Source organism: Capsicum annuum, chromosome 8, assembly GCF_002878395.1.
Source record: "Capsicum annuum cultivar UCD-10X-F1 chromosome 8, UCD10Xv1.1, whole genome shotgun sequence".
Taxonomy (NCBI): Eukaryota; Viridiplantae; Streptophyta; class Magnoliopsida; order Solanales; family Solanaceae; genus Capsicum; species Capsicum annuum.
In genome coordinates, this window is record NC_061118.1 from 157,773,003 (window position 1) to 157,787,187 (window position 14,185).

The following is a 14,185-nucleotide window of genomic DNA, read 5'->3' on the forward strand; positions in this document are numbered from 1 at the left end:
TCTTCCAACGTTTAACCAAAAAACAATCCCTAATTCTTTTTACGGTACGCATGGCTCTTCTTATTTCACTATATACCGTTATTTCAAGACTCGCCTTTTGAGTCCTCCTACTTATATATTTAAAAAAGGAGACTTTAATTATCTTATAGTATAACATTTACACATTTATTGTAAAAGAATTTTGTTTATATATACCATATTAGGTCTCTCCCAAAAATAATTACATTGCTTGGTAAATTGAATTCACGTGATCACTTGATGAAAAGTACGACCAATCAACAAGTTAGATTACACCAATAATTGTGAAATTTCATTGTATATAAGTTAACCCGTCCTTTAAGAAACTTTAGTTTTAAAACGTGGACAAGTTTTTCTTCTTTTTGAAAACACCTACTAATGAGTTTTGGAAGTTAATTAACGTATAGTATTCTATTACATGATTATTCTAATATTGGGTGTTTGAAACATGCAGAGAGAAATGAAAGCAGTAAGAAGAATTGCTCATCAGGAGAAATGGAATATCTAATGATGGAGAGCTTAGCCATGAATATGATCGACATTTCATTTTGAAGATTTATATATATTTCTTGTATGTAAAGAACAAGCCTTTATTTTCTCTTACCTAATTCAATGAGAAATACAGCAATAGTTTCACTTGTTAAGATCAGAGGCTCACTGTACTTTGGCACTTCATAAATTACTTTTAAAAAATTATATTTGTACTCACGGTGTTTAATCTTTGCCCTCAAATTGATGGTTTTTTATTTTTGCTGTTCATTTAACGAAAATTTATCAGCCATAAATTACATTTAACCATCACCAAATTTAACCAAGCATAAGATCATATTGATCTTTTCCAGCATAGATTGTAGTGTATATCTAAGGCATAATTTGTGGGCTATGAACTTTTTAAGGCATGACTTTGTGAAATTAATTACATGTACATGTCTTTATTAGCATAATAAGTTCTGTAGAATTAAGTTGTGCCTTGTAAGACAATTTGTGGGTTATCAAATAAATTTATATATGACTCCAGTCCAACAGCATAAATTACGTAGGAATTAAGCAGCATAACTTGTTATACATGGTATAACATAATTTGTGTTATATTATGTTATACAACTTTGATGTGTACAGTTTTGCATTTATATTATGATACGAAAATATAAACTTTTTTTCATGGGCGGACCTACACATAAATTTTGGGTGCTCCGGCACCCTCTAAACTCGACCCGGAATAGGTATAATTATATTAAAAATATATGAAAATGGGTATAAATTATATAAAAGCACCCACTAAACAAGAAATTGATTAGGTGCACTGGCATTTAGATTGATCTTAAGGCTCTCCATTGGTAGGTGTGGTCGGATTCAAACCTAGTTGAGGTAATTTTTTATATTTTTACTGTAGTAAGCACCCACTTGTTTTTTTGTGTGTGTGTTGCAGAAACTTTTTTTTCAGCGTTACTTTCGGCCACATTTTTATTAGTTTTAAGTAATAAAGATAAAAATTAAAGACCATCAGGAAAAATTTAAGATACTCCCAAAATAGTAGCATTCCTTGTGAATGACCCTAAAATTGAGAAGCCGGGCAAAGAAAAAGAAACATTAATTAGTTTCATTTACTGATATAGTTTATTAATTAAGTGAAACTAGGCCAGTAATCTTTATGAATAAGATAGCTCGTAACAATAGTACTTTCATAATTCTTCTTTAGATGAATAAGAAATATTAATTTCATTTGCATACAATTGAAATTCATTTTAGAACTCCTTTTTGTAATTTGTTGGAGGACCATATCTGTTGCATGATGTTTGTTTTCAGCATTCCTCCTGGATAAACTAGCTAACTCAAAAAAAAAAAAAAAAAAAAAAAAAAGAAAGATGAATCTTCATCTTTTTCCATTTCTTCTTTATTTTTAATCAACATCATTTTCCTTCGATTATGTCGTGAATGTGAGCTGAGTGTTGTTGATTTGAGTAGACATGATTCATTACTTTATTTAACACGTCAAATAAAACATATTTAGTTGAAAATATTTGACAACATTTTTCATAGGTCAATTTAGATATCAATCCAATTTTTAATAAATCAAAATGGAATGAGTTGAACTGAGTAAACTAATAAACAGACAGAACAATATACATATGCCATTAAAACTTAAGCAAGTCATCCATATACCTTCGAAATATGCCACTAAAACTTAGGCAAGTCATCAATATACCTTCGAAACTTGATCGAGCAGACTAAAACTTAGGCAAGTCATCAATATACTGTTAGAGCCTTACAGCTCGAAATCAACATCAAAATGTAACACAAAACCCTAGCAACAATAGAGACAGAAAGAGAGAAAGAAATATCTTTTTATTCCACTAAAAAGTCTAGAAGGCACTCCTTCCTCTTATATATTTTCCAACATATATGAATAATGGGGAAAAAATACAATGTAAAATAAAATATATAAATAACATAAATACCAACCCTTTTGAAAGTAATTACACTTTCTCTCACTTTTTTAATTACTTTACTATCTCCCCCTATTAATATACATAACATAACCGACATATACATAACATTCTGTGTATATGTTGGGATTTTTGCAATATGTTTAGGGAGTTGGGATTTTTTGTAATATTGAAAACATATATTGTGTATTTGTGTAATTTTCAGAAATAAAATTGGGCTCCGGATCACACTATTGGGTCTTATTAATTTGTGGTCTTCCGTTAACATATACCTTCGAAACTTGATTGAGCAGACTATATTTTCCTGAATTAGGTTTGAAACCTTCAGATATCTTATACATAACTTATAGCTTTATTTATTTCCAGTTGACAAGAGCTGTCGCAAAGTGTCCTTTAATTTGATCAAGTGAATTTCGCAAGTGATTAATTTCAATTATGATAATTAACAAGTAAGCACAAGGCAACAAATTAATCCCTCGTCATCAATCAATCACTCACGTCCACATACTATATTGGATGGGGTTCTTATAATTAAATTATATTACCATGTCATTAGGTGGACAAACATCATTTAGACTCAAAATCCATGTTTATATGTTTTATGTGGAAATTTTCAATATCGTCATCGTTAATATATATATTAAGACTCTAGACTTCATTATCAATATCTTAAATTAAACTTTTTACTCTTGCTTTCTTCTGATCATCCTACAAATTATTATTATATTAAACATAAAGGAGCAGTGGGAAGGAACCATCGATCTTACTTAATTAATGCATATATATTGACTAAATAAAAACGTGGACAAAGATTGAAGACTAATGCCTTTCACAATTGTAATTATTGATTACACAAAATATTTCATCAAAATAGTAGTTGGTGATTCAACTGCCAACTAACCTAACCGTCCAATATAATAATATGAAAATTACTAGTACTACTATCTAGATATCAAAGTCGTCATCTCATGTGAGAACCAAATAATTGGATATTTGGTTAGCAGGTTGAACGTGCTTTCTCACCACACTTGGCCTTTGTATTTTTTGATTAATTTAAATTTGTTCAGTTTTATATTAGTTGATATAGTCTGAAACCCCAACATTTAATTTAATACTGTATTAAATTCTTTTGGCACATCGATTGGATACACCGAACAAAGAAATTTTGGATTACTAATATTTACTCAAATACGAATTAGTCATTGTTAATTAACTAATATGTAATACATACTTTAACTTGTGCTTTCTTTTTCAACAAAAAAGACGAACAAGTAATTAGAGGAGTCGAGGAAAAAATTATAAAATTCATGACTCTACTCAATCGTTTTAATTAATTTTATTTTGTCATTTCCTCTGTAAAGGGAAGGGACCCACGTGTACGTAAAAATTGACTAAGCAACAAAAGATAATAATTATACCGTACACGTGAATCATCTAAAACTTGGTACGTTATGCAGATAATATAACTTGTCTGCTATTCGTCTTAATTAATTTGTGATCCACGGTCCAACATCAAATAAATGGACATCATATGCTATTATCTTTGATTAAAAAATGATTTTAAATTACCTTTCAACTTTCTATTATTGTAAACATTATAAAAAAATTTAGCGACAATTAATATATACTTTAATAAAAAGTGTAAAGAGTTTTTGCGTCGATTAGTTGATTGGGGCATAGGCTTTAGGGACATTTAAAAAGAGCGCCAAAATGTATTTTCCTAATATGTAATTGCCTCTAAAACGTAATTTAGCATCAATTATGCTACTCTCTTTCCATTTTAGTTGTCTGCACTATTAAAAATAGTTGTCCATATTACCCTTATAATTATTTCTTATTTAAAGTGTGAATACTTATTTGTAAAGTCTCAAAAAGGTTCTTATGGGGTGAACAAGTAAAACTAATTTCTTATTTATAATATATTAATATGCGTGAAAAGAAATATTGAACAACTTATAAAATGGAATGGAAAGGAGTATCGTTGTTAACTAATTGCTGCTGCTAATTTTTTTTTTTTCGTGTGTGGAGGAATTACCTTCAAATTGAAGCGAAAATGAAAGTATTTTCCAAGTATTAAATAAAACTCTCTAATATTAAATCAAAAGACTAAGGGAGGATAAAATTGCTCAATTTTAAATAATACGTGAGAAAATTGACCAGACCTTTTTGTTGTTATAATATTTTGGTTTTCCTACGTGCTAAGTTACACTTCACGTTGTGAGCTTAATTTATTACCAAGTTTAATGTAGCATTGGCGATACATGCATTTACTAGACTTCTGTCTATTTTATAATGTCATATTAAAATGTGACACCTATCGCATTTTGTTTTTTATATGTTTATTAATTTTATAAGGTTCTCCAACATAATAGGTTTTGGTATCACGGGACAAGGAATAATAAATAGTCACCGATAGGGTGTTCATGACTCAAAACTTCATCAAGAAAAAACTATATATTATATATATGGTAAATTTTTGAATACTTTTATTGAAAATTCTGAATCCGTTATACTTCAAACCATGTCAGGTCACTCCTTTAAATTAAAAATTGTTATAAAAAGAGATGTTTTGAACAAATAAAAATTAAGAAATACTCCTAAGTGAAACCGAGTAAGATTGGGATGTGAAGAACAAGTGAAACCGAGTAAGATTTTTTGGACTGAGAAGTCACACTGAATTGAATACTCAATAATAAGACAAATATATATAAAGAAAAACGTGTTATGGCAGCTGTGTGCATTGTTGGATTAGAATTAAATTGCATTAGTTACGGCAATCAAATACTTCTACTTTATTTTTAGCCTTTTCACGTAAAAGTAAAAGAAAAAAACATGTCAATTATTACTATCGATCAGTACTACTTGAAAAGACAAATATGTTATCTTATGTGTTTTCATTTCGTATGATTTTTAAATTTAATGTGACACAAAGTTAATACCGAAATAGAGATCATCTTTTGCACCTACATATGCAAAGTTACCGTATAATTTGTGTTTATTAAATACGTGTTATGTTATCGCGATATTTATTTTTAAATACATGTAACTTCATGAAAATTAACCCACTTTATTCATCACTAGGCACACTATTCTCAAGCACGTCTCAAAGAGTGTTTAATTAAAAGAACAAATCATAGCGGCGATAGATCCCTACGAACGTTCACTCAGCGTGATTTTTGGCTTTTTCCCCAATACTAAATTGAAGTTAAAAGTTGAGGAGGAAGAAGGAGTAGGTATATGTTTGGCCTCAGGTAGATATATAAGCAGTTACAAACTGTAGGCCCCTCTGCACGTTCCCACCTAACCCAACAAGTGAAAAAGCTCATCTGTGTGCTTATATATGTGTGTGCGCTACCATGTAAAGTTGGACACACAACTAAGAGGAGTACTCAATTCATTCATTCATTTCCAATCTTTCTTATTATTCCAAAATAGCTAAGAGTGTAAAAGAAAGGAATTCTTTAGAGAAAAAATGGGAAAAGAGATAGTAAGAGCAGAATCAGGTGATGAGTCGACCTTCAATTGGTCATCAGATTCATCATCCTCAGCATCTTCATATGAAGAACATGACATGAATAGCAGGATGCCTTTGTTGGCATTAAATCATGTTTCCTATGTATGCAAGTCAGTTCCCAAAAGTGTGGAGTTCTATCAGCAAGTTCTAGGATTTGATCTCATCCAGAGGCCCTCTTCCTTCCAATTCGAAGGAGCTTGGTATGTGTATATTATTGATTTTCTGTCTCATCATGTTAGATTAATATTGCACATACATATCTTAATTTTCTCTTGTTGTATTTTTAATATTACAGGCTGTTCAACCACGGAATTGGAATACATTTGTTAGGAAGAGAAGATGCAGCATCAAAGAAGGGGAAGATAAACCCAAAAGAGAACCACATATCATTTCAATGCACAGATATGGACCTTATCATGCAGAGATTGGACGACATGGAAATTGAATATGTTACAGCTACTGTAAAAGAAGGTGGAGTTACTGTTGATCAGCTCTTCTTTCATGACCCAGATGGCAACATGATTGAAATTTGCAATTGCCAAAATATACCAATTGTTCCACTTTCATCTTGCCCTCTCAAGAAGCTCTCCAATCTTCCAACGTTTAACCAAAAAACAATCCCTAATTCTTTTTACGGTAGGCATTTCTCATTCTTGTTTAAGTATCTTAATTACCTTTTAATCCTACTTTTATTTTTTTTTAAAAAGGAGACTTTAATTAACTTATATAACATACACACTTTCGTTGTAAAAGAATTTTGTTTATATACACCATATATATTAGGTATCTCCTAAAAATAATTACATTGCTTGGTAAATTGAAATATTGAATTCACGTGATCACTTGAAAAGTACGAGCACTCAATTCAAGTTGATTACACCAATAATTGTGAAATTTCTTTACATTTTTCATTATAAATAAGTTAAGCCGTCCTTTATGAAACTTGAGTTTTAAAACGTGGACAGGTTTTCTTCTTTTTGAAAACACCTACTAATTAGAATTAGAAGTTAATTAACTAACGTATAGTATTCTACTACACGATTATTCTAATATTGCGTGTTTGAATATGCAGGGAGAAATGAAAGCAGTAAGAAGAATTGCTCATCAAGAGAAATGGAATATCTAATGATGGAGAGCTTAACCATGAATATGATCGACATTTCATTTTGAATATTCATAAATATTTCTTGTAAAGAACGAGTCTTTATTATTTCTTACCTAATTCAATGAGAAATACGGCAATATTTTCACTTGTTAAGATCACAGAGGCTCGTTGTACTTTGGCACTTCATAAATTACTTAAAAGAGAAAATATTACAAATTCCAGTGCTTAACGGTCTTTAATATCTTTGCCTTCAAATTGATCGTTTTCTATTTTTTCTGTTCATTTAATGAAAATTTATCAACCATAAATTACAGTTAACTGTGACCTAATTTAACCAAGCATAAGTTCAGATATTTCCGGCCACATATTTATTAGTTTAAATATGTAAAGAGAAAAATTAAAGACCATCAATTTGAGGGGCAAAAATTAAAATCCTTCCAAAATAGGAGCATGCGTGTGAATGGCCCTAAAATTTTGAAGACGGGCAAAGGCAAAGAAACAATAGTTTCGTTTACGGATATAGTTTATTTAACTAAATGAAACTAGGCCAGTAATCTTCATGAATAAGATAGCATAGCAATAGTACTTTCATAATTCTACTTTAGATGAGTAAGAAATATTAATTTCATTTGCGTAATAATTGAATTCATTTTAGAACTTTGTACTTCGTTGGAGGACAATATCTATGCATGATATTTGTTTTCAGCATTCCTCCTGGATAAACTAACTACAAAAAAAAAAAAAAAAAAAAGGATGAAAAAACTTTTTTTTTTGTCCCATTTTTTTCATCTTTATCGGTTTCTTCTTTATTTTTAATCTAACATCATTTTCCTTCGATTATGTTGTGAATGTGAGCTGAGTGTTGTTGATTTGAGTAGACATGATTCATGACTTTATATAGCATATCAAATAAAAAATATTTTATCATAAGTCAATTTGGATATCAACCCAATTGAGTCATCAATATACCTTTGAAACTTGATCAAGCAGGCTATATTTTCATGAATTAGGTTTGAAATTTTCAGATATCTTATACATAACTTTAGCTGGATTTATTTTCAGTTGACAAGAGTTGTCGCAGAGTGGCCGATAATTTGATCAAGTGATTAATTTCAAGTATGAGATTGTACAAGGGTTTAAATCGATAATTAACAAGTATGCAACAAATTAATCTTTCGTCATCAATCAATCACTCAGTTTTATTCAGATCATGTCAACATACTATATGGGATGGGGTTCTTATTATTAAATTATATTATCATGTCATTAGTTAGGTGGACAAAAATCATTTAGACTCATAATCCATGTTTATATATTTTATGTGGAAATTTTTTCAATATCGTCATCGTTAGTATATATTTTAAGATTATAGACTTCAGTATTAATATCTTTAACTTTTTACTCTTGCTTTATTATGTTAATCCTATAAATAAACATAAAAGAGCAGTGGGAGCGAAACATCGATCTTTGTTAATTATTGCATATATATATATTGACTAAATAAAAACGTGGGCAAAGATTGAACTTTTGAAGACTAATTCCTTTCACAATGCGAATTAGATTACACAAAATATTTCTTGAAAATAGTAGTTGGTGTTTCAATTGCCAACTAACCTAACCATCCAATATAATAGTATGAAAATTACCAGTATACAACTATATAGATATCAAAGTCGTTATCTCATGTGAGAACCAAATAATTGGATATTTGACCTTTGAGACACTTTAACTGGCTATTAGGGATTAATCCACAGAAAAAAAAAAAAAAGAATGATCACAGAAATAAAATTAATAAAATTAGGTTAGCAGGTTGAACATACTTTCTCACCACACTTGGCCTTTCGTGTTTTTTGATTAATTTAAATTTGGTTTTATATTAGTAGTTATAGTCAGATACCCCAACATTAATTTAATACTGTATTAAATTCTTTTGGCACATCGATTGGATACACCGAACAAAGAAATTTTGGATTACTAGTATTAACTCAAATAAGAATTAGTCATTGCTTGGTAATTTCTAATCTTGCGTCCTTGTTAATTACCTAATATGTAATGCATGCTTTAACTTGTGCTTTATTTTTCAACAAAAAAGACGAACAAGTAATTCGAGGAGTTAAGGAATAAATTATTAAATTCATGACTCTACTCAATCGTTTTAATTAATTTTATTTTGTCGTTTGCTTCTAAAGGGACCCACGGGTACGTAAAAATTGCCTAAAGCAACAAAAGATAATACTCCCTCGTCTAAAAAAGAATGACCTACTTTGACTTAACACAAAATTTAAGAAAATAAAGAAGACTTTTGAATTTTATGATCTTAAATTAAAGTTGTACCAAATGTACTAAATTGTACTTTAATCTTGTGGTTCTAAACATATCATGTGGAAAAATGAAATTTAAGTATTATCAAAAAAGAAAAAGATCTTTTTTTTTTTTAAAGGAAAGGAGTAATTATATTCTACGCGTGAATCATCTATAGCTTGGTACGTTATAAAGAGAATAGTATTTGTCTTTGTCATCGACGGTCCAACATCAAATAAATGGACTTCATATGCTATTATCTTTTATTAAAAATAATTTTAATTTACCATTCAACTTTCAGTTAATTTTAAACATTATAGCAATAAAAACTTTTGGAGACAATAAATATGTATTTTAATAAAAAGTATTAAAACTTTTATCGATATTAGTCAATTATAATTGGACCCAATATCACAATAAAATTTAAGTACACTTACAAAGAACGCTAAAATGTATTGTCACTAATATATATATTTGCCTCCAAAACATAATTTGGCCGGCAATTATGCTACTCTCTCTCTCTTTCTATTTTAGTTGTCCACATTATTAAAAATAGTTATCCATATTAGCCTTATGATTAATTCTTTTTGAGTGTGTGAACACTTGTTTGTAAAGTCTCAAAAAGTTTTTCGGGATTAAACTAGTAAAACTAATTGCTTATTTATAATTTCATAATATACGTAAAAAGAAAAATTGAACAATTAAAATGAAACGGCAGAAATATTGTCATTAACTAATTGCTACTTACTAAATAATTTTTTTGTGTGTGCGCGCGCGCAAAGGAATTATCTTAAAATGGAAGATTTATTGGACGCAAGAACAAAGACAAAACTTTTTCTAATATTAAATCAAAAGTCTAACGAAGGATAAAATTGCTTAGTTTTAAATAATATGTGAGAAAATTTGAGCAGAACTTTTCGTTGTTATAATATTTTGGTTTTCCGGCGTGCTAAGTTACACTTGACGCTGTGATCTTAATTTATTACCTAGTGTGTAACATTGGCGATACATCAACTAGACTTCTATCTATTTATTAATGCCATATATTAGAATGTGACACCTATCTCATTTAGTTTATATTTGTTTATTAATTTTATAAGGTTCTCCAACCATGGCAGGTCACTCCTTTAAATTAAAAAATTGTTAACAAAAGAGATTGTTTTGAACAATTAAAAATTAAGATACTCCTAAGTGAATACTCAATAAGACAAATATATCTACAGAGGGGCAGGTTAGTCATGTGTCTTTGCGTCATGTGCCTTCAAAGGTCAATTTCTGTCAAAAAGGCAATAAGAAAAACGTGTTATGGCAGGGTTACACAGCTGTGTACATTATATTGTTGGATTACAATAAAATTGCATTAGTTACAACAATCAAATCCCTTGTAGGTGTAATTTGACCATGAAAATTAATTTTTTGGGAGTTAAAGTTTGAAATAGTATTTAATCATGAATATAAATTGAAGTTATTTTTGACCTTTTGTCAGAAAAGTAAAAATGCAAAAAGTGAAAATAATTTTCATTTTTCCAAATATAATTTTAAATTGTATTTGGAATTCGTCAAACACTACAATTTTTACTAAAATAAAATAAATTTTCAAAAAATATAAAAAAAAAAAATCATGACTAAACACCTTCTTTAGTTTTTGCTTCTTAATAGAAAACACATGTCAATTATTACAATCAGTACTACTTGAAATATGTTATCTCATGTGTTTCGTTTCATATGATTATGTTTAATGCGACGCGAAGTTAATACCGAAATAGAGATTTTTGCACATACATATGCAAAGTTATCGTATAATTTATGTTTATTAAATACAACATATTATGTTATCGTGATATTTATTTTTAAATACATATAACTTCATAAAAATTAACCCACTTATTCACCACTAGGCACACTAGGCACACTATGCTCAAATAATATGTCTGAGACTGAGAGTATATAATTAAAAGAACAAATCATGGCGGCGATAGATCCCTACGAACTTTCACTCAACGTGATTTTTGTCTTTTTGCCCAATACTAAATTAAAGTTAAAGTTGAGGAGGAAGAATTAGGGGTGTGGATTGGTCGGTTCGATTTGGTTTTATATGTTATTGGTTTGGTTTATTGATTTTCGATTTTTAAATACGGAAAAAGTACAAATATACCCTCAAACTTTGATAAATGATACATATATACCCTCCGTAATACTTTAGGTACAAATATACCCCGTCGTTAATGATTTGGTACATATATACCCTTCTCCTTAACGGTGTGCCACGTGTCGCGATACTAGCAATTTATCCATTTTTATTTATTTTATTCCCAAATAATTAATCCATCCTAATTAAAATTCATTACCCGACTCATTCCATCCCAATCCGACCCAATCCAAATTGAAGCTTCACGCATGTACGCCTAAAGCTTCTAAGAGCTGCAGAAGCAAACAAGGCAACTAATGCTGCCAAAATATTTATGCGAAAAAATTCTTACTTCATGATGACTCTTGGAGGTTATAACGTAGCAAGGAATCAGATTATGATGGGGTTAAATTGAATGAGTCAATTTTTTTCCTCTGTAAACTATTTTGTATGTCAATATATTCATACTCATGCATATTAATCTTTCTTTCTTCTTGATGCATACTTCAAAACTCATCACAATTTGCAGATTATATTAGTTGACTTTGTGCGAGAGTATATGCCAAAAACTTCAGTTGTAATTGATCTTCAAGATTCTAATGGAAATAAGTAGAATGTCCATTGCATCAGGAGGAAAATGCAGATGATTTTATGCAAAGGATGATCGAAATTTGTTAAGGATATCAGTGTAGTGGTAAGAGATGCATTTATAGGGTTAAAATGCCTTCAGATCTGGTTCGTCGCTGCCATTTGCACCAATCCGTTGTTCAATTCTGAGTCTGAGCTTTTGACATAAACGCGTCTCTCAGAAGCTTCAATTTGGATCGGGTCGGGTTGGAATGTAATAGGTCAGGTAGTGAATTTTTAATTATAGTGGATTAATTATTTGAGGGTAAATAAAAATGGGTAAATGGCTAGGATCATGACGTGGCATGCGGTTAGTTAGGAGGGCCTATATGTACCAAATCATTAACAGTAGGGGTATATTTGTACCCAAAGTATGACGGAGGGTATAAATGTATCATTTATCAAAGTTCAGGGGTATATTTGTACCTTTTTCGTATAAAAATGGGTAAATGGCCAGGATAGTGCCACATGGCACGCCGTTAGTTAAGAGGGTATATTTGTACCAAATCGTTAACGGTAGGGGTATATTTGTATCGAAAATATGACGAAGGGTATATATGTAAAACCAATAGCCAACCAATAAGATATTTTCTTATCGGTTTCGGTTTATCAGTTTTTGGTCCTTAACGGTTCGGTTTTTGGTTTAACCAATAAGAAAATACTTATAAAATAGAAATAGTAACAACTAACTTAAAAAAACGAAATCTTAGATACCGCCAAAATCCTACACAATGCATTTTAGTTTACAAGAATCTTCAAACTTAAACTGTTAGAAAAAAAATTAAATCCTAATTGTTGGAAGATATAAATGCTTCAAACTTTTCAATACGATAATAACCGAGCTTTATATTGTGTCTTTGTTGCCCTGAATAGGTTTATACTTTGTGAATCACTGAATTGTGAATAAGTAGTGCATATAATATATATACATACACATCTCTCTATATAGAAATAGATAGAGAGATATATAAAGAGAGAGATTTCTATATATAACATAAATAGGGATAAAACAATAACTTAGTGTATTCTTATTGGGTTATCGGTTTAACCGATAACCCAATAAACTAAACCGAAACCGAACCATTTATCCAATAATTTTTTTATAAAATCAATAAAAAATCGTTAACCCAATAACTCAATACCAATAATCTAATAATATTTTTATCGGTTTATTAATCGATTCGGTTTTTGCACACCCTAGAAAGAAGGGGTAGGTATATGTTTGGCTTTAGGTGGATATATAAGCAGTTACAAATTAAAGGCCCCTCCTACGTTCCCACCTAACCCAAACAAGTGAAAGAGCTCATCTGTGTGCTTATATATATGTGTGCGCTACCATGTAAAGTTGGACACACAACTAAAAAGAGCACTCATTCATTCATTCATTCATTCATTTTTCATCTTATTATTCCAACAGAGTACTTTATAAATAGCTCATTACTTAGTTAAGAGTGTAAAAGAGAGGAATTCTTTAGAGAAGAATGGGAAAAGAGATAGTAAGAGCAGAATCAGGTGATGAGTCGACCTTCAATTGGTCATCAGATTCATCATCCTCAGCATCTTCATATGAAGAACATGACATGAATAGCAGGATGCCTTTGTTGGCATTAAATCATGTTTCCTATGTATGCAAGTCAGTTCCCAAAAGTGTGGAGTTCTATCAGCAAGTTCTAGGATTTGATCTCATCCAGAGGCCCTCTTCCTTCCAATTCGAAGGAGCTTGGTATGTGTATGTCTATATCATGTTAGATTAACTTATGACAGTTAACTGTCCATACTGTACATACATATCTTAATTTTCTCTTGTTGTATTTTTAATATTACAGGTTGTTCAACCACGGAATTGGAATACATTTGTTAGGAAGAGAAGATGCAGCATCAAATAAGGGGAAGATAAATCCAAAAGACAACCACATATCATTCCAATGCACAGATATGGACCTTATCATGCAGAGATTGAACGACATGGAAATTGAATATGCTACTGCTACTGTAGAGGAAGGTGGAGTTACTGTTGATCAGCTCTTCTTTCATGACCCAGATGG

General features: G+C 30.3%; 2 protein-coding genes and 1 long non-coding RNA gene across 3 annotated transcripts in view; all 3 read left to right on the forward strand.

Annotated features, from left to right (window-relative positions):
* LOC107839879 lies at nucleotides 1-726 on the forward strand. The gene is made up of 2 exons (XR_007043636.1): nucleotides 1-44; nucleotides 473-726. It is a non-coding gene; the product is annotated as an uncharacterized LOC107839879 (long non-coding RNA).
* A 5,069-nt stretch (nucleotides 727-5,795) lies between these two features.
* Nucleotides 5,796-7,323, forward strand: LOC107839878 (glyoxylase I 4). The gene is made up of 3 exons (XM_016683524.2): nucleotides 5,796-6,179; nucleotides 6,275-6,615; nucleotides 7,052-7,323. The coding sequence occupies exons 1-3, from the start codon at nucleotides 5,938-5,940 to the stop codon at nucleotides 7,147-7,149; spliced, it is 681 nt and encodes a 226-aa protein (XP_016539010.1). The 5' UTR covers nucleotides 5,796-5,937; the 3' UTR covers nucleotides 7,150-7,323.
* A 6,185-nt stretch (nucleotides 7,324-13,508) lies between these two features.
* The window catches only part of LOC107839880 (glyoxylase I 4-like), a 3,919-nt gene continuing 3,242 nt past the window's right edge, over nucleotides 13,509-14,185 (forward strand). The window contains exons 1-2 of the mRNA XM_047395594.1: nucleotides 13,509-13,863; nucleotides 13,967-14,185. Coding sequence (XP_047251550.1) covers nucleotides 13,622-13,863; nucleotides 13,967-14,185 — 461 coding nt within the window. The 5' untranslated portion in view covers nucleotides 13,509-13,621. The remainder of the gene's footprint in view (nucleotides 13,864-13,966) is intronic.